Source organism: Leucopleurus acutus (assembly GCF_964270905.1).
Source record: "Leucopleurus acutus genome assembly, chromosome: 3".
NCBI classification, from domain to species: Eukaryota; Metazoa; Chordata; class Mammalia; order Artiodactyla; family Delphinidae; genus Leucopleurus; species Leucopleurus acutus.
In genome coordinates this window covers 99,159,192-99,179,165 of record NC_139145.1, presented here as the reverse complement: position 1 = coordinate 99,179,165, position 19,974 = coordinate 99,159,192, and the positions used below count along the sequence as shown (strand labels likewise).

Genomic DNA, 19,974 nt, shown 5'->3' with positions numbered 1-19,974 from the left:
AACTTGGGCTTTTAAATTTTGTTTCACTCTTAAAACTCTTTTCCTTAAAAAAAATTCTTAAAAAACAATAACAACAATTAAATACTCCAAAGGAAAGTTACTTTAGGCCTTGACATTTTGAAAGGACATGTTTATCTCTTAGCTTGAAAATTGATGTCCTTTTCCCCCCAGTAATTCTTCAGCTCTATCCTGTTGCTGTTGCATAACTAATCATTGCATTATTTTCATTCAGCATGTTTTATACAGTGCTTATACATTTATACAGTTTATATACAATGTTTAAAAATGTGACTATACTGAGGTATTGTATTACAGTTTCAAATAGAACAATTTATAACACCAAAACAGTAGTTTGAAAAGGTGAGAAACAGAAATGGATGTTTTCTTGGAGTTATAATGTTTTTTCAAACTAAATTCGAAGCTTGAAATGGGCTTTGAAAATGCTTTAAGGTACTGAGTGTTTTGTTGCTGGTTTTTGTAACTCTGTTGTAACTACATTATCAACGGAAAATTTCTGTTAAAATTTTAAGGTTACCCATCAAGCTTCGTTCCCATCTGCTACTATCTACTACGTATTTTCTTGCCAATCTTAAATCCCTCTGCTTAATCCAAATGATAGGTTATCTAGTTTGTTTAAGCCATACTTCTAATTTTCTTTTTCTTTTTTTCATGGTTCCCTATTTAAGATTTTAAGACTAAAGTTGCAAGTCAAATAACATTGCCTGTTTGAATTCCTTTTTTTTTTTTTTTTTTTTGCGGTACTTGGGCCTCTCACTGTTGTGGCCTCTCCCGTTGCGAAGCACAGGCTCCGGACGCGCAGGCTCAGCGGCCATGGCTCACGGACCCAGCCTCTCCGCGGCATGTGGGATCCTCCTGGACCGGGGCACGAACCCGTGTCCCCTGCCTCAGCAGGCAGACTCTCAACCACTGCGCCACCAGGGAAGCTCTGTATTCCTTTTTAATTACCGTGTACAAATATATCCAGCATGCTTTAGTTATGGAAGCTGGTTATCCCCCCGAGATGGACACTGTAACCTTGAGGGCAGGTGACCTAAAGGCAAAGAGGCAGAGAGGAAGGGGAAGGGGCTGAGAGGGGAGGCTGCCTGCTCATAGGTGTGAGGACCTGGGAAGAGAGCTCCTGTGGCTTCTCCCTGCGCCCTCCTGGGGGAGGTGTGCCTGTGTGGGTGACAGTGCCAAGGACTGAGCTCACAACTGGCACTGTCAGGCATTGCGTATGGATCCTGAGGGATTATTGGCCTTGGAGAAGGTCACTGGGTTTACGTAGAACTTTTTTCTTCTTTTTCTGAGCCAGAAGATGTTTTGCGTGGATTTCAAGAGGATGAAGAACAGTAATTGTAAATATTTTGGAGAAGAATATATGTCCCTGAGAAGTATGAGATTTAGGGGCTGCCGGGTGAAGACCCTTGGGCAGAGCAGAGTGGTCTGGCTTATGGTGTTACTTTCTGGAAAGCCACAGTTTTCTCACTTACACTGGCTGTGGTGTCTTCCACCAAACTAAAAGCTTGGCTGCTCCAAAGCAGGGTAGCTCCATGTTTCTCATCTTTGTACCAAACATGGTGATTGGCACATGGTGGGTGCTTGGTGATGGTCTGTTGATCTGATCTAGACTGATCTGAGGGCTCACTATGGGTTCGTGGTTTCCTGAGGTGGTGGGAGTGGTAAGAACTGCTTCTCCACCTGTGAGCCCTGGGCCACATGCATCCCATCTGGCATTGCCTTGGTGCGGTGGCGCAGTAGCTGGAGAGCTTAGCAAGCTTTCACTGGAGAGTCAGTTTAGTGTAATGAGCTTCAGTGAGGGGTGTGCACTGAGGGGCCTTTAAAATTGAAAGCCGGGCTTCACTGGTGGCGCAGTGGTTAAGAGTCCGCCTGCCGATGCAGGGGACGCGGGTTCGTGACCCCGTCTGGGAAGATCCCACATGCCACGGAGCGGCTGGGCCCGTGAGCCATGGCCGCTGAGCCTGCGTGTCCGGAGCCTGTGCTCTGCAATGGGAGAGGCCACAACAGTGAGAGGCCCGCGTACCGCAAAAAAAAAAAAAAAAAAAAAAAAAAAAATTGAAAGCCGCTCTGGCGCTCCCACAAGCAGGCAGGCATTGTTCATTTAGGAAAGAGTTTCCCTGTGGAGGTAATATGACAGGGAGGAAGCAGGGGACTAGGTCATCCCCATCCACATCACCCATAAAGTCTGCAGTGCTCCCCTTGGGCCCAGAAGAGATTCCCTTGCCATTCCTGCTGTGATCTATGGACTACTTAGGCTAAGGATGGTTTACTGTTTCTGATACAGAAAAGCCCAGCCAGGACTGTACTGTGAGTAATGGTTGTGTTTTCTTGTGAGACACATGGGCAGGGGAGGGTGGTAGTGTCTCAAGCCAATTGCAAAGAATAGATGTTTCATGATAAAAAGACATGAAGCAAAATATTGCATTTCAGTGTTTCTATCTTTAGGAAATAAAAACTAAGTAACAAATAATTGCCTGACTTGCAAATTGTTGGTTTCAGAGTCCACTTTTGAACTCTTAATTTTTCAATTTATTTTAAAACTACGAAGTCTCCAAAGTTTAATACAGGTTATCACACCCACATCTGGTTTCTGAATATCAGCTTAGCTGTGCCGAATGCAATACCATTCTAATTAGAAGGAAAATTGCTAGGACAATAACTCTGCAAGTTTATCTCCCTTAGCTTTGTTTCCCTGTCGAACCTTACAGGTACGACGGTGCCAGCCCACAGGGCCGTCCTGGTGGCCCGGTGTGAAGTGATGGCGGCCATGTTTAATGGGAATTACATGGAAGCAAAGAGTGTTCTGATTCCAGTTTATGGTGTTTCCAAAGAGACTTTCTTGTCATTCTTGGAATACCTATACACAGACTCCTGTTGCCCAGGTGAGCCATTATAAATGTTAGACAGAATCTCATAACTCTTTCTTTCCTGATAACTCATTTTGAGAAATTGCTTTCTATGAAATCTCTTTTTGTTTAAGGTGTATGAGAGTTGACGTCATGGAATGTGCTAATAAGCAGGTGGAGGTGATTTGGGGACAGCAATGAACTTTCAGTCAATTCACGTGGATGAGCAGTGACTGGGTACCTCTTCTGGGCGCTCAGACCCTGGGATAAGCTCACATGTCCCAGTCAGCACCAGCAGCATGCTGATCGCTGTAGGCACCCTGGAAACGGAGGTGTCTCGTGGTACCCAGTGGCTACTTCACTTCTACACACTGGAGCAAAGAGCTCCTTAGAACACTCTCCCTTTCATGAGGAGAAAAGGGCTGGGCAGCTGCTCTTATGGCTCTGACTTCTGTTTGAGGCACTTCAAGGAATTTCAATATTCTGAGACTCCTTTGGTCATCTCTCTGGCCCAGAGGATGGCCTTTTTCTGACTTTTATTTAAAAACGAAAAAGTCTGACTTTTCCTGACTTCTCCTAGAGTCAGACTCTCCTAAAGCTGACTTATCCAAAAACTTTTCCTAAATGGTTTAGAATGCCCAGTGGACTGTGGGATTTATCTTCCTACTCACCATTAACTAGGAACTGTCTATGGCAGCTTCAGGTTGGAACAGATCTTGCAGGTTTCCTGTAGCTGCAGGCACTTTGGAGAAATTGCAGAATCCTTTCAACAGGCCTGGAGCCTTGGGATGCAGGCATGGAAGCCCATTTTAATTAGTCTTTGTCTTTTGGCCACCAGATGGTTCCCACCACAAACACAACTAGAATAAGCCTGTGGTGGCTTAGTCCAGGAGCCTGAGACCTTGGTTACAGAACCTGGCCAAGAAAATACACATTTCAGACCATACTTCTCTTCAGGTTTACTGCTTTAATTTTAGATTTGGAAGACTTCCAATGTTCGTTATTGAAATCTCCTAAGTTTTAAACAAGTCATGAGCCCTCTAGTGAAAAGTTTTAGACGTTCCAGAACAGAACATTCTTTTAATTGAATTAATTATGGTCTTGCAGCTTTCTGTAGAGTATTTTGGAGCCAGTTACAAAATCAGTGTTAAAGCCTGGCTTATCATTTCTGTTTAATAAAAATGAAACCATTGAACTTCCCTGGTGGCGTGGTGGTTAAGAATCCGCCTGCCAATGCAGGGGACACAGATTCGAGCCCTGGTCCGGGAAGATCCCACATGCCGCAGAGCAGCTAAGCCTGTGCACCACAACTACTGAGCCTGCGCCCTAGAGCCCGCGAGCCACAGCTACTGAGCCAACGCACCCTAGAGCCCGTGCGCCACAACTACTGAAGTCTGCGTGCTCTAGGGCCCACGTGCCACAACTGCTGAGCCCGCATGCTGCAACTGCTGAAGCCCACGCGCCTAGAGCCTGTGCTCCGCAACAAGAGAAGCCGCCGCAATGAGAAGACTGCGCACCACAGTGAAGGGTAGCCCCCGCTCGCCGCAGCTAGAGAAAGCCCACGCGCAGCGACGAAGACCCAATGCAGCCAAAAAAAAAAAAAAAAAGACATCATTGATTCTCGTCAGAACGTGTGTTATTGTGTATTTTATTATTTCACTATGGGCAAATTTATATATTAAATTTAAAAATTTGACCAGTTTTGAAATAATAAGGAAATTTGGTTTCTTAATCATCCTCTCACTAGAGTAATTGAAGCTTTGGATTTTAAGTTTTATCTTACTAATTAGAAAAAATGCTCAGAAAAGCAATAATAACTATAAGACAAAACACTTTAAAAATTGGTAAAAGGTGAAGGGGTGTGTGTGGGGGGAAATGAGTCAAAATGAATAATCAAAAAATTAAGCTGGATACTGGAAAATCTGCATTGGGAAAATTGCAGAAAGAAAAATAATCTATTCATTATGATAAATAGTTATCGTACACGCTCTTCTTGGTTCCTAGCTACAAAGAATATAAGGCGTCTAAAGAGGGACAAGAAAGAATTACAGAGAAGTGTTAAAAAAACAAACAAAAAAACCTTGGTGACTGCCAGGGGTTGAGGGAAAGGGGAAGTGGGGAGTTAGTGCTTAATGAGTGCAGAGTTTCAGTTGGGAAAGAAGGAAAACGTTTTGGAGAAGGTGGTGGTGATGGTTATACAACAACATGAATGTACTTAATGCCACTAAACTTTACACTTAAAACTGATTAATGCTAGGGACTTCCCTGGTGGTCCACTGGTAAAGAATCCACCTTCCAATGCAGGGGACGCAGCTTGGATCCCTGGTCGGGGAACTAAGATCCCACATGCCGCGGGGCAACTAAACCCCGCACCTCAACTAGAGAGCCTGTGTGCCGCAAACTACAGGGCCCACGTGCCCTGGAGCCTGTGCGCCACAACTAGAGAGAGAGAACCCACACACTACCACTAGAGAGAAGCCTGCGCACCACAGCAAAAGATCCTGCATGCTGCAACAAAGACCCGATGCAGCCAAAAAATAAATTTAAAAAACAAAAACAAGACAAAAAAACGATTAATGGTAAATTTTATGTTATGTTTATTTTACCACAATAAAAACAAAACAAACAAACCTGGGGACTAAAGCGAGAAGAAGAAAAATTGCAAGGATTTAGTATAGCTAGCAGACAGAATTACCCGGTAGCCCTGGAGTTGATTATTAAGGGCAATTGTAGAATCTCTTTCTCTGGAGAATTAAAAACAATAGCAACAGATTCACTTCTGTGTGTGAAGGCTTGAATGAATTCCTTTTAAAATGGAGTAATAGTTTAGATTGCTGACTTACCCCTTCAAGGCTTTTTTAGGCATTCTATTCTACATTGGATGATACAGTCAGCATTTTTTGTTTTTTTGTTGTTGTTTTGTTTTTAGGTCATAAAAGAAATGGTTTTATGGTCCATTTTCTCTTATTTCCCTTCTTGCATCAGCTGGCATTTTCCAGGCTATGTGTCTCCTGATCTGTGCAGAGATGTACCAAGTGTCCAGGCTGCAGCACATCTGTGAGCTGTTCATCATTACACAGCTGCAAAGCATGCCAAGCCGGGAACTGGCATCTATGAACCTCGATATAGTTGACCTGCTCAAAAAAGCCAAGGTAATTGGCCCTATGTATCTGGTGGTTTGATTTTTAAAAAAATATTACAAAACTTTTATTCACTCATTTTTTCTGTTCATTAAGAGATATATTAGTGCTTGTCGTACTTTGGAAATTTGGCTAAATGAAGTAAATGTGCCCTCACAACAATTTCTGCAGCTAGATAATTTAGAAGCATAGTGTTTTTGAGCAATCCCTTTCTAAGGAGGTAGGATTTATCAATACAGAATTTTTTCAACTGAATGGTGGCCCTTATTAGTGTCAGTTGAGTGTGGTGCTGTATTATTTTGTATAGGCATTATAGAAAACAGAATTTACATTGAATTTCCCTCAAATGATCACATCTTAGGGTTCCTGAATGGAAAATGACAGAATTGGTCCGTACATACTGATAGAGATGGTTACGCAGAACTCATTTATTTGTTCGTTCGTTCATTCATTCGTTCATTCATTCACTTCACGAGCATGTTTTAAAGTTCTGGTTGTTTGTAGGAGGTATTGGTGTACTTCATCAATTCTTTCGAACACCTTTTGTTGAAATGTCTCATTGTTCGAGGAGTTATCCTACCATTCCATCGCCTGCCCTAAGACAGTTGTAGGGTTGCAGCAGTCATGGCACAGCGATGGGTACTGAACTTGCATTAAGCTGAACCTTCTAAGTCTTTTTCATAGGAATATATTTGATCCATTGTTACAGACGATCAGGACTTTGTAAAATATTATCTGGTGTACAACATATTGGCTGTCCCTATGAACTTTGACATCCAGAATTAGGAAAATATGACAAATTTGTCTTCACCCAAGTTTCTAAAATAGAGCCACGTAATGGGGCAAAGGACTGACTCTGTGACAGCTAAAAGCTTGCCTCCACGCTGAGATTAATTTATTAATCAATATGTCTATTGCTCAGAATGGAAGGGAATTCATTTAAAGCACCTAGGTCTTCTCTTATTATCTCCATAACTATTTTGGAGTTCATTTCTCTCATAATCAAGTCTTCAGATCATACGTATTGAATATTAGGGGAAAAAAATTTCAAAAAATGAGTAACCTTCATCTCTCTTTGTAATATAATTACATTGAGCTTGGGATTAATAGCTATTCTCTAGATTTAAAAATTCTTTTTATTGTTTCTCGCATTTTTACAACCTCCTTTTTTTTTTTTTTTTTTTGGCTGTGTTGGGTCTTTGTTGCAGTACGCAGGCTTCTCTGTGGAGCATGGGCTCTAGGTGCGTGGGCTTCAGTAGTTGCAGCACATGGGCTCAGTAGTTGCAGCACACGGGCTTCAGTAGTTGTGGCTCGTGGGCTCTAGAGCACAGGCTCAGTAGTTGTCGTGCACGGGCTTGCTCCATGGCATGTGGAATCTTCCTGGACCAGGGATTGAACCCGTGTCCCCTGCATTGGCAGGTGGATTCTTAACCACGGCACCACCAGGGAAGTCCCTCCTGCATTTTTGATGTATCATTTTCATACGTTCTAACAAGTCTGTCATACTTTTAAAAAATGGGCACAAGCTTTTCTTTCCTTATCTTGTAATATCCTTTTATATAGTTCACGCATAAGAGAACTTCCTACTTGGTTGCACTGATTTCTTTAAGTGCCCCCCCCAAACACACACACACAGACACATACACACACACACACGTACACACAGTTCCTCATTAGCATCATTTATGATTGTATTGTCAGAAATTCTTCCTGACCTGTGTTCCCTGAATGTGTGGTTTCTGACTATGTGATTATCCTTTTTCCCTTTGAATTTTAAAAGTGTAAGATACCAACTTTTCTTGAATTTTACTGTTTGTTTCTGAAGACTTTTCTGTTTGCTAAGATTAAGCCTACCTTTACCGGTTTTCCTTTAGTCTATCCCTGGTGGTCCCTAATTTGCCAATTATGAATCACAGAAACAGGATAATTTTCTTCCTGTTTGAAGTTCTTAGGTTGAGGTTCAACTTCGCCAACCAGTTCATCTGTTGGTCAGACTTTAGTTAACCTTTCCCTCATTGCTTCTCTGACTTCTAGGAGGTGAAATTGTCTTTTGGCAGAATTAGCTTTCCAGTAGCTCTCTGAATAATTGAAATTTCCAATCCCTCTATCATCTCTGCCAGTTTTGTATTGTGTATCAGGAAAGCATCATTCATACTTTTCATACAAATAAGCAGTTTTGATACAAATGAGCTGGAACTCTCCTTTAACCTCTCTCAGTTCTTTACCATGATTCTACCTTCAGGTTCATATGTTTCCATCACGTTGAAATCTTAACACGCAACAGAGGCTTTTTTCCCTTAATCGGATCAGTTCCTTTGGATTGAGGTAGAGATTTCCTTATTCCTCCTCCCCTTTAAACCTTATCTTGGCAAACTTTGGTGATTCCTATGAAGTCCTGCTTACTCTCATATTAAAGTTTTAAACTCAAATTCTTGCTTATAATCTGTGCATTTAATATTTGGCTTCTTCAGGCCACCAGTTTTGTTTCTGACCTTTTCCTTGTGAGTTTTGGGGTACTTTTTCCACCATTGTTATTCTTCACAGGGCTGTTAAATGCTATAGCATTTGGTTTATGGTATATTTTAAATTTTCTTTTTAAAATTCTGTTGTTTATTTCAGTTTAAACTGTCTTCTCAAGTCAGCACATATTCTTCCAAAAATGTAGTCTTTCCAGTGGGATGCATTCCATCTCTTGCCAAGAGCCCACAATTATGAAATCTTAAGTCTTATTCAAAAATAAAATTCTGCATTTGAACCATGTTTTTATAGCCAGCTGTTCATTTCTGTGGTCTCCCTCTCTTTCGAAGTCACAGTCCTTAGGCAGTGTTCTGAACGTCTGTTGGTAGGTTTTCTCCTCTGGGTTAACCATCTAGTAGTGCTAGTGGCTTCTGTTAAAATAGCTCCACATTCTTGCTGTATTCCCTTGAGATCACTCATATTCATCTGCTAAAACATTAAGTGAAGAAAGATTGTTAACATGTGATGTGGTATTAGATGAACCATGAAGTCTCTTACAATTCAAAAATTGAGTGTCTATGTAATTAAAATCAGAGGGACCTGTGAATTTATATGTAAAATATTCACACATTATAACTTTTAAAAAGAGTGATACTTGAGTTTCATTCTTAAGATTTGAGATTACAAATCTGTCTTCAATTTAGCATTACTTATTGCTTACATACTATTTTTGAGTGTCCTTGAAAGAGCTATATTTAGCCTAAAGGTGGAAACAACCTAAATGTCCATCAACAGATGAATGAATAAACAAAATGTGGTATATATACACAATGGAATATTACTTGGCCTTAAAAAGGAATGGAATTTTAATGCATGGTGCAGCATGAATGAACCTTATGCTAAGTAAAATAAACCAGTCAGAAAAAGGACAAACATTGTATAATTTTGTATAACTTGTATAACTTATACGAGGTACCTGGAATAGCCAAATTCATAGAAAATAGAATAGAGGTTACCAGAACCTGGGAGTAGGAGGAAAGGGGAGTTATTGTTTAACTGTACACGTAAAGATGGTTAAAATGGTAAGTTTTATGTTATGTATATTTTACCACAGTAATAATAAAAGAACTATACTCATGTTCCTAAGTTACCTGGCAGCATGCTACTGTAATCTGAATTGTGTGGTTAGGTGGATTAGTGAGTGTCACTGGGTTGGCACCAAGGTAATGATGTCATGGCCAAGTTTCTGAGTTTCCCTTCCATTAGCTATTGGAATTCAGGATGGATGATAAATGTGCTGGAAATCCTGCTCAGTGTAACAGTACATCCCAGTTAAAAGCAATTATTCAGACATAACTTTCTCATAGAAATAATTACATATGGAAACCCATACCCTTAGATTGATGACATTTCCTCCTCAAAATATTCTTTGGTTTTCTCTGCAGGTGAATTTGTTGAGATATGGCCAGATGTATACCTTTGCTAACCATAATCTTCTCTCTGCTACACAGATATAAGTGCAGTTAGTGAAGGCCATGACCTTAGATGAAAAGCTTAAACGAAAGTCCTCAAGAACCTCTAGTAGTCTTTGTTACCCACAGATGCAACCATGCATCTGCTTAAAGACATTCAGCCACTATAGCAGCCGTAGCTTGTTCTTCATTTGATTTGGTTTCTTCATTGATGTGATTTTATTATTACTTGTTAATAATGCTCCCTTTTCCTTTCTGCTGTCTGAGTAGACTGAAGGCTGAATCATATACAGACGCATTAAACGTGGAATTGGGCCCTCCATGAGTTCTCCTGAACCATTCTCTCGATCTAATCATCATGTTGATGGTCATTATGTACAATATTGTTTCACTTTCCATTTTTCTTGCAGTTTCACCACTCTGATTGCCTCTCAACCTGGCTGCTTCATTTCATTGCCACTAACTACCTCATCTTCAGTCAGAAGCCTGAATTTCAGGATCTTTCAGGTAGATTGCTAATTAATGTTTTTGGAACGAAAAACCTTTACGTTCTTTGTTCTTAGATTTGAGACATAATTTGTAGGAATAGTAGTTTTTAAAGATAAAAAGTCAGTGTAAGACATTCCTTTTAAGTATGCAGTGTGGTAATTGAGGACACTTACAGTAACCGGTGTTTCATAAGAAGCTTGACCTGTGTTACACAAGAAGTTTCCTAATGATTGTTTCATAGCTCCCATCCATTTTTAAGTGCCTTTTTTTCTGAAGCAGAGAGAGAAGGGGGCCTCACATGACATTTGGTTGTGATAAGTCGGATTTGGTTTTAACCACCTAAGTCAGAAGCAAAATTTAAATAGTACAGCTTTTTAAATTTTCTTTTTAAAAAGAAAAAATTATCCCTAGTATATAGTTCTGTGGTACTGGTATCTCCTGTCTCTACAGGAGTCCATTATATCATTCGACAATAACAATTTTTTATTGATCAAAGAGTGGTGCAAAATTTACTGAGCAGAGAGTATACTTAATGTGATTTTTTTAAGGTAAATTATAAAGATTAAAACCAATCAAAGGGTGAGCTTCTGAGTGCTGCATAAGATGAAAGAAAATGAAAATCGAATAGTCATCGAAGTAGACAGTTTAGATACAATGGTTTGCTCATGTTATTGCCTAGAATAGACCCAAGGAATAATCAAGGTAAGGGGAGAAGGAAATGAAAGATCTCCTAGTCAAGTAGTTTCAAACTCTAAGTGGAGAAACCTCCTTGACGATGATGCCCGCAGTTCTTGTGAGGTGGGAGCAGAGAGCGAGCGAGGTGGGTGGCGCAGAAGAGGGAGAGGGGAGGAGAGGCTAGCACTCGCTGTTCTTGGACTCCTCCCTCCCACCTTCATCCAGAGTGGTTTCACTTTGACCTGCTGAGATCTTAGAATTCTATGTAAAATTTTGCTTGTAAAAGAGAATCTGCTGCTAGAAGAGGTGAGCATCTCTGGTTTCATTCAGCTGTTCATTGCATATTTAAGGAAACCAAGAAACAGACAGTCAGTTTTGGGCAGATGTATTCAGCCAGTCAACAAACATTGTATGCCTATTGGGAGGCTGTTTACATAACTATTAGTGCGGAAGAGTAACATAATAAATCATAGCAGGACAATAGATATTTACTAACCATTTACTTTGTGCAAGAAACAAAGTTCATTCATAAACATGAGGCATACTTCCCCTTGCTGTTAGTTAGTAGGGGCATTCTTCCATAGTTATTCTTTAAGGAGGCAATTAAAAATGAAATAAATGAACATTTTGATTTTAGGACCCCCTTTATTATGCCACCTGAGGTCACCTTCATTTGTAAAAGACTAGTCAGATGATTTTCTACTTACTATTTTGTGTAGATATGTGATACACATAGAGTACTATTACAGCCTTGGGGGAAGGATGCTCTCTAAATCCTATGAGTTATTAATCTTTATTTTATTCTGATACTTATATAATTGCCTATAAAGTATGTTATGACCACCACCTGGCACAGTGAGAAGCAGGACTCCAGGGTGTAAGTTGAGAAGGCAGGGTAAGAAAATGAGGCTGTGTCAGTGATGGTCTTATGTTCCTCTGATGGGAATTAAAACAGTATCCTGAGTGCTCTGATTTAGCGGTCCTTGTTCATGTCCAGGACCTGCTGTGATGTGTCCTTTTGGGCAGAGCAAAAGGAAGCCCCTGTGGATAAGGGAGAATTTGATAGTCTATATCAGCAGTCATAAACCGTCAGTCTATGGGTTGAATGTAACTTGCAAAGGGATTTTATTTGGACCACACGGTATTATAATTTTTTTAGTGTCAGTATTAAAAATTGTAACATGTGACATTTGAAAATCCAAATTTCTGGCTTCTTTTGACAAAGTTGGAAGATCTGGCTTCTCTGGGCCCATCTTCCCACATGGCAACAACCTGGAACTGAGCAGTGGCTACTCATTTAAAGGCGCGTGTCCTCTCCATGGTGCCACAGTCCCCTCTCCTCCCTGTAGCCTGACTCTTGGCCTACCTCACATGGTCACTTGAAATTGAAAAGGGTTCTTGTCACAGTCTCTTTACAGTTTCCTTAAAGAATTGCTCATTTTCAACTTCAAAAATCATCAAATTATTATTGGAATTCTGTGACATGTTTTCCCTTAACTGGGGGGTTTTCTTCTTTAGAGGGTGTTTAGAAATTTAAAAGTGAGACTGGAAAAGCTCTCAGGTTAGTGCTGGCACAGATACATCAGAACTCAGTGAAATAGTTCATTAAATACTAGGCATATTTTATATACTGGACTCTTATACGAAAACAAACAGCAATGCACAGGAATATGTTACCCTTGGCATTTATGGATTCGTTATTCTCACAGTTTAATTTATCTCAGTATTATGTTATATATTATGGAGTTTTTTTGTCTCGTTTTGAGTTTTGCTGGCTACCAGAGCTCATCTCTGACAAGTTTTCTCTGTTTTTTTGTTTTTGTTTCTTTAATCTTAACTGAGGGAGCAGCCTTATGTCACCTTTGCTCCCTAATGAAACCTACAACTAATTTCCCCGGGCAGCTAGGTTGTTTCTTCTGATCCAGGCCCTGCAGCCTGGATCAAGACCTTGTTAATACAAATTATAATAGACGGGGTCAAACAGTAGATGGAGAAGTGAAAACTGACTTAGCAGAAGCAAACCTAAGTGCCCACAGAAGGGCATACCGATGAGAGACAAACTGATTCACCCAGCAGAATACTGTAAAGCCTTAGAAATTTGAGGTACCTGGTACTTCAGAAAGCAGGATGAGGCTTGGGACTGAAAGCCATAGGATTAGTTGAATGCTTTTGCTACACTCCATCCCACCCAGGCAGGCAAGTGCTTCTCCCTCATCATCACAGGAGTTTGGAGGTTTATTCCTGGGTAAGTTAAACCAAAAAAGTTATAGAATCATGAACTCAGAGTATAGCTGAGATTGGGGCAAGGAGCTGGACTGAAAACATAGAGATCATGTGAAAGTGTCACATTATATAGTAACCCTCCAGCCTTCTTCCCATATCCAGGTTCCAGAATTCTGGCAGCCAGGTATTTGACTCCCACCTTGACTACCACTTTGACACTCATACTCTGGGCATGAAATTGAAGCATCCTTCCCTGACCTCACATAAAAAACTGTAGGTGCAGTCATTTGAGAATTCTCTCAGTTAACCCAGTGGATATCTGTTCAGTTGTGCTACAGTGTATTCCACCAGTCAGCAAGTCCTGCCCATGCCCAAAAGATTTCCAAACAGCTTTCTAGCATCTCACTCTTAAATATAAAGAGGCCAACTGAGGGTCAACAGATATTTGAGGCAGTGTCCAATGTGCAAGGTGAATACCAAAAACAAAACAAAATGAATAAAAACAGAAGAGAAGGAACTTACAAGAACAAAGAGTAGAAGAAAACCTTTAAAAAAACCCTGTAATTAATATCTTCAAAGAATAAGAGATATACATTCATAAAACAGGGATAGAATGTTATAAAAAAAGAAACAATATTCATAGAGACAGAGTATATAGAATGGTGGTTACTGGGACTTGGGGAAAGGGGAAACGGAGTTGTTTGATGGGTATAGAGTTTTAGTTTTGCAGGATGAAAAGAGTTCTGGAGATTGGTTGACAACAGTGTGAATGTACTTAACACTACTGAACTATACACTTAAAAATAGTTAAGGTGGGGGCTTCCCTGGTGGCACAGTGGTTGAGAGTCTGCCTGCTAATGCAGGGGACACGGGTTCGTGCCCCAGTCCGGGAAGATCCCACATGCCATGGAGTGGCTGGGCCCGTGAGCCATGACTGCTGGGCCTGCGCGTCCAGAGCCTGTGCTCTGCAGTGGGAGAGGCCACAACAGTGAGAGGCCCGCGTACCGCAAAAAAAAAAAAATAGTTAAGTGAAAAAAAACATAGTTAAGATGGAAAAACAAAAAACAATAGTTAAGATGGTAAATTTTATATTATGTGTATTTTACCATAATTTTAAAAAAACAATAAAAGAACAAGAAGTTGCTCTTGAAAATTAGGGTAGCAAAAATGAAACCATAACAAAAAAAACAAACAACTAAATAAATAAAAGAGTAGAAAGATAAAGGTAAGGAAATCTAGAAAGTAGGACAAAAAGGATGAAGAGACAGAAAAAGGTTTTTTAAAAAAGTTGGAGGCTCAATGCAGGAGGTGAATGAAGTATCTCAGTAATAGAAGTTAATACAGGAAGAAAAAAGAAAAACAATGCTGAGGAGGAAATTATCAAAGAAATAATACAAGAAGTTATCCCAGTACTGAGGAACTGAGTCAACAGATTAAAAGGCTCTGCTAAGTGCTCAGCTTAACGAATAACAAGGTCTATCACTGGGACGTGCAGGAACACCGACTATAAATAGAAAAATCTAAACGTTTACAGAATAAAAAAACCCACAGATCACTTATCAGCGACCATGAATCTGAATGGTAGTAGAGTTCTTAACAGCCTTGGAAACTAGAAAGCAGTGGAGTACTGTCTTCAACATACTGAGGGAAAATTTTCAACCTAGAATTCCATACCAAACCAAGTGATCTATTGGGTGTAAGGACAGATTAAAGATGTTTCATCACAAGCAAGGTCTCAAAAATACTTCTTATGCATACTCTGCTTCAGGAAGCTAATAAAAGTTGTGCTTCACCAAAACTAGAGAAAACAGAGTGAAGAATCTGGAGTCCAGGAGTGGAGGGATCCAATGCAAAAGCATGAAGCAGGCATAGAAGGCAAGAGGGTACAGGGCTGTGGAGAGAGGGGTCTCCAGGGGAACACCGCCCCCACCCCCATAGGAATGGCTAGATCCTCTGATAACTGTGGCCCCGTGGAAAACAGAATTGAGAGGACTTCAAAGAGTTTGGAAGGCTGAGTTAGCTACAAAGAAAACTAATTAAAGGAAAAAAACTAAAACAGTATATAATTGTGAATCACAGAATAACATAAATACTGATGACTGATTGAGGGGAGGGGAGGAAGTATACAGCAGAGCTTGGATCTCACCTATTACATAGGAAACCAATAGTTAATATCGAAACTTGATCCCAAATAAAATATATTCAATTAATATTCTTTTTCTGAAACTTTTAGTGGAAGAACGCAGTTTTGTTGAAAAGCACAGATGGCCATCAAATATGTACTTGAAGCAGCTTGCGGAATACAGGAAGTATATTCACTCCCGGAAATGTCGTTGCTTAGTAATGTAACCCTGGAGTTTTTATATACACACACTTTTTCTTGTTATTATGAAGAATGGGGTACTTCTGGGTTCTAGGAAAATTCTTGTGACTGCAACCAGTATGGGAGTTAAAAAAAAAATCACCATACAGCTTAATATGCTTATTAGTTCTTATTGAAAAAAACTACTATTATGATCTTAAAAGGGAACAAAATATACCATAGGCTGAAATTAAGACTTCACCCGAGTATATAAGGCTGTGTACAGCTATTTTTCCCTTTAAGATGCCCTATTGGTTTAGTGATATTAATACCCCTTCCATTTAAGAAATGTTTAAATTTTTAAAAAATTATGTAGGATTAATACAGAAATTTCATCATGTCTGATTAATTGCTCTATTAAAATAAGGGCGTTTTAAAGACCCAGTATGACTGTTTCTATAGTGAGAAATCTAGGAGAAGACTGATGAGGCTGAGGTCTTAGGAATAGAAATTTGCCTAGGATTTTGAAAGTGAAATGCCACTTCATTCCAAATCAATGACAGTGTTTGAACCATAATGGAAAAAAAAATCTGGTTTTTATCTGAACAATGAGCTACCTTGTCTCTCCCCTGGGATTCTGATTAGGCAAGAAATCTATAGAGGACTGGCTTTGTGGCCATGTAACCTGTGTGCTTACACAAGGCCTCCTGCTTAGAAGGGCCCCATGCTCAGTTCAGTGCCCTGCGATCGCCATCTTAAAATTTGAAGAAGGGCCCTGCATTTTCACTCTGTACTGGGCCCCCCAGATTATGCATATCTCCTAGCAGGGTATGTTTTCTTGCTCAAACGTTATTATCTCTGAAAGCAGAAAAGAGGCACTGACATCAAGGAAAGAGAAGGAAGCTTGCTGAGGGAAGAGATCATATGGGGTTCCCCCCATGGGAAAGTCTGTACCACCCATGGCCTCCCTCCTCTGCCACCTCCGCTGGCAAGTGAGAAATGTATCATGTTGGTTTCACCTTGTAACACTCACAATTCTGGCACTACACAGAGGAATACTTTCTTGATCATTCTCTAAGACCAGGATGTTGGTAAAAGTGACTGACCAGTGTGACTTTAATATGCACTTCTAAAAATGCTCATAGGCAAAGACGCTTTCTAGAGAATTTGCAATCAAAGGCTCAAGAGTTTTTCTTCTTTCAGTGTATTTACTAAGATTAGGATGTCAGTGGCTTGAATTTTGTGAATTCTTTCTGAGGCCTGAAAGGGTATTTGATGAGGAATAGCATGAACCTTGTCCTTCAAGATTATCTAATAAGTTCAGAGAAAGGATATAAATCAAGACTTGTTACATGTAGAGAAAATGGTACTAAGATAGAGGACAAAATTATAGTTTCTCTTGTATCACATGTCAACAGAAACAGTTACATCAGAAGCTCACAAGCTGAGAGATGGAAAACCAGATTACTGTTTGTTGTTAGCATCATTTTCATCTGTAATTCAGTATTGGAATATATTTTTCTTTTAATTGCCAGTGACTTTAGAATACACATAGTTTTTCCAGCTGTTCGAAGGTTTGATTAAACAGTTTTATACCATAGTATAGACACAATACTATACAGTTAGTCCTTGGATGTATACCAACACTGTCAGAGTAAAACAGTAAAAGTCCCCTACAAATATCTTACAAGAAACCTGATTTTAATTGGATTGTGTTGATAAATATTACTGGAATGCATTTATTTTTTGTATTTAACTCACTTGAGCTAATCAACTATTGACAAATTCCACTTGACAAAGATTAGCATCGGAAAGAGTAGATACTGTAGTAGATTTTTAGAAATTCATTCACATTTAAGGCCTTTTAAAATACAGTGATAGCCTTTTGCTTTTCATAAGCATTTTCTTACCCGTGCATTAATTACAACACTTAAAATTCTAAGTCAATCTTAACTTTTAATCTAGGAAATTAAAAAATATAAGTTTTAAAGCAAAATATTTTCTTGAAAATACTATTTAGCATTTCAGTAGACCATAGATAGTTTCTAGGTTGTTGGACAAAAGTGGAAGTTGGGTTTGGGAGCTGGTGCTCTGCTGGTGCTGTGCATGCAGTTTTTATTATGAAAGTTCTTTGCCACCTGTGAGTAACTCAAACACCCCGATGTCACAGCTCTCCTGGGCTAGTCAGAACAGTAGTCAAATTAGACTAGACTCTTCAATACCTTTGAATTAACTCAATTTAAAATAACAAGAATTTTTTTTTTAGAAAAAACCTTACAGACTGTCTTGGAGAAATGAGTGCTCTTTTTGAGTTTTTCTAATTGAAAGATTATTTCTAGATGAATGTATGCTTTGTGCTGATCTGTGCTTCAATATATTTACCAATCATTTTAATTAGAGAAGATACTGTATGGTAGAACTAAGGCTTTTTCTTTCTGGGCCAGGTTTTCACCTTATATAACCCTTGTATAATTCTGACTACTCTGTGTTCATATTGTAGAGAGTAGGCTTATAATATAGAAGGTTCAGTAACATAGCTGAAATTCACCCTTTCTAAGCCAGCATGGTGGCTTCATATTGGGCAGAAGCAGAAAACTGAAGAATTGGATAAATTTGACTTCCAAGACAGCTGAACTTTTCAACTGTAGTTTTAAAAACTACACTACACTGATATAGCTAATTAGACAAAAACATCCTCAAGAGTATTTTATTTAATTTAAGGCATCTGTTTAATTCAATCTTTAGTAATTTTGCAAAGAAGGGTATGTGTGTATTTTAATATAGCCTGACCTGAATTTATATGTTTTTAGTTTTAGTATTTAACATTTTTGTAACAAATAAACCTTTTTTTAAAACAAGTTCAACACAGTGTCATGTAGTTATTTTCACCTTGTTGAATTGCTGAAGTAACGTTGGGAATTCTGCCTTGTATTTCTTAAGCATAATCGTGCTTCATGAAAACCACTATGTGTAAAATATTTAGAATGTTGTTGATACGCTAGATGTGTGTGATGAGATAAAGAAATTTATATTACCTTTAACAGCTGATAGCAGAATTTCTCTTAACAAAAATAACTGCAATTATTTAGAAAAATGCTTTGATAATTATGTAGCCTAGAAATGAGCCCTTATAGGCTTTAGTGTTGGCTGGGGGCAAGACTTCTGAGAAATGGAGAAGCAAGTTCACATAATAGAGGGTTGAGAATTTGGATCTTTCCAACAAAATGAAAAGGCAACCTATTGAATGGGAAAGTATTTCCAAGTCATATGTCTGGTAAAGTGTTAGATCCAAAATATGTAAAGAGCTCATACAACTCAATAGCAAAAAACCCAAATAATCCAAATAAAAATATGCAGAGGTTCTGAATAGACATTTTTCCAAAGAAGACATACAGATGGCCAAGAGGTACATGAAGAGATTCTCAAGACCATAAATTTTCAGAGAAATGAAAATCAAAATCACAATGAGGTATCACCTCCCACCTGTCAGAATGGCTGTCATCAAAAAGACAAGAAATAACAGGTGTTAGCGAGGATGTGGAGAAAAGGGAACCATTGTGCACTGTAGGTGGAAAGGTAAATTGGTGCAACCACTATGGAGGTTTCTCAAAAACTTAAAAATAGAACTACCATATGATCCAGCATTTCCACTTCTGGGTGTTTATCTGAAGAAGATGAAAATACTAACTCAAAAAGATATCTGTACTCCTGTGTTCATTGCAGCATTATTTACAATAGCCAAGATACGGGAACAACCTAAGTATCCATCAGTGGATGAATGGATAAAGAAAATATGTTTTATATATATATATATATATATATATATATATACACACACACACAATGGAATATTATTCGGCCATAAAGTATAAAATCTTGCTATTTGTGACAACATGGATGGCCCTTGAGAATATTATGCTGAGTGAAAAAAGACAGAGAAAGACACATACCATGTGATCTCACATATATATGGAATCTTAAACAAACTAAAACTCCCCAAAAAACTAAGCTCATAGATTTAGAGAACATATTGGTTCTCTAAGGCAAGGGATGGGGGGAGTGTGAAATGGATGAAGGGGATCAAAAGATGCAAATTTCCACTTACAAAATTGGTCATGAGGATATAATGTACAGCATGGTGACTATAGTTAATATTACTATACTGTATATTTGGAAGCTAAGAGAATAGAGTTTAAAAGTTCTCATCGCAAGGAAAAAAATTTGTAACTATGTATAGCAATGGATTTTTTTTAACATCTTTATTGGAGTATAATTGCTTTACAGTGGTGTGTTAGTTTCTGCTGTATAACAAAGTGAATCAGCTATACATACACATATATCCCCATATCTCC

General features: G+C 39.0%; 1 protein-coding gene across 1 annotated transcript in view; it reads left to right on the top strand.

The window, feature by feature from the left end:
- RHOBTB3 (Rho related BTB domain containing 3) overlaps positions 1–18,412 on the top strand; it is a 56,140-nt gene extending 37,728 nt beyond the window's left edge. The window contains exons 9-12 of the mRNA XM_082836782.1: positions 2,727–2,900; positions 5,850–6,016; positions 10,344–10,440; positions 15,554–18,412. Coding sequence (XP_082692908.1) covers positions 2,727–2,900; positions 5,850–6,016; positions 10,344–10,440; positions 15,554–15,669 — 554 coding nt within the window. The 3' untranslated portion in view covers positions 15,670–18,412. The remainder of the gene's footprint in view (positions 1–2,726; positions 2,901–5,849; positions 6,017–10,343; positions 10,441–15,553) is intronic.
- Positions 18,413–19,974: the final 1,562 nt, after the last annotated feature.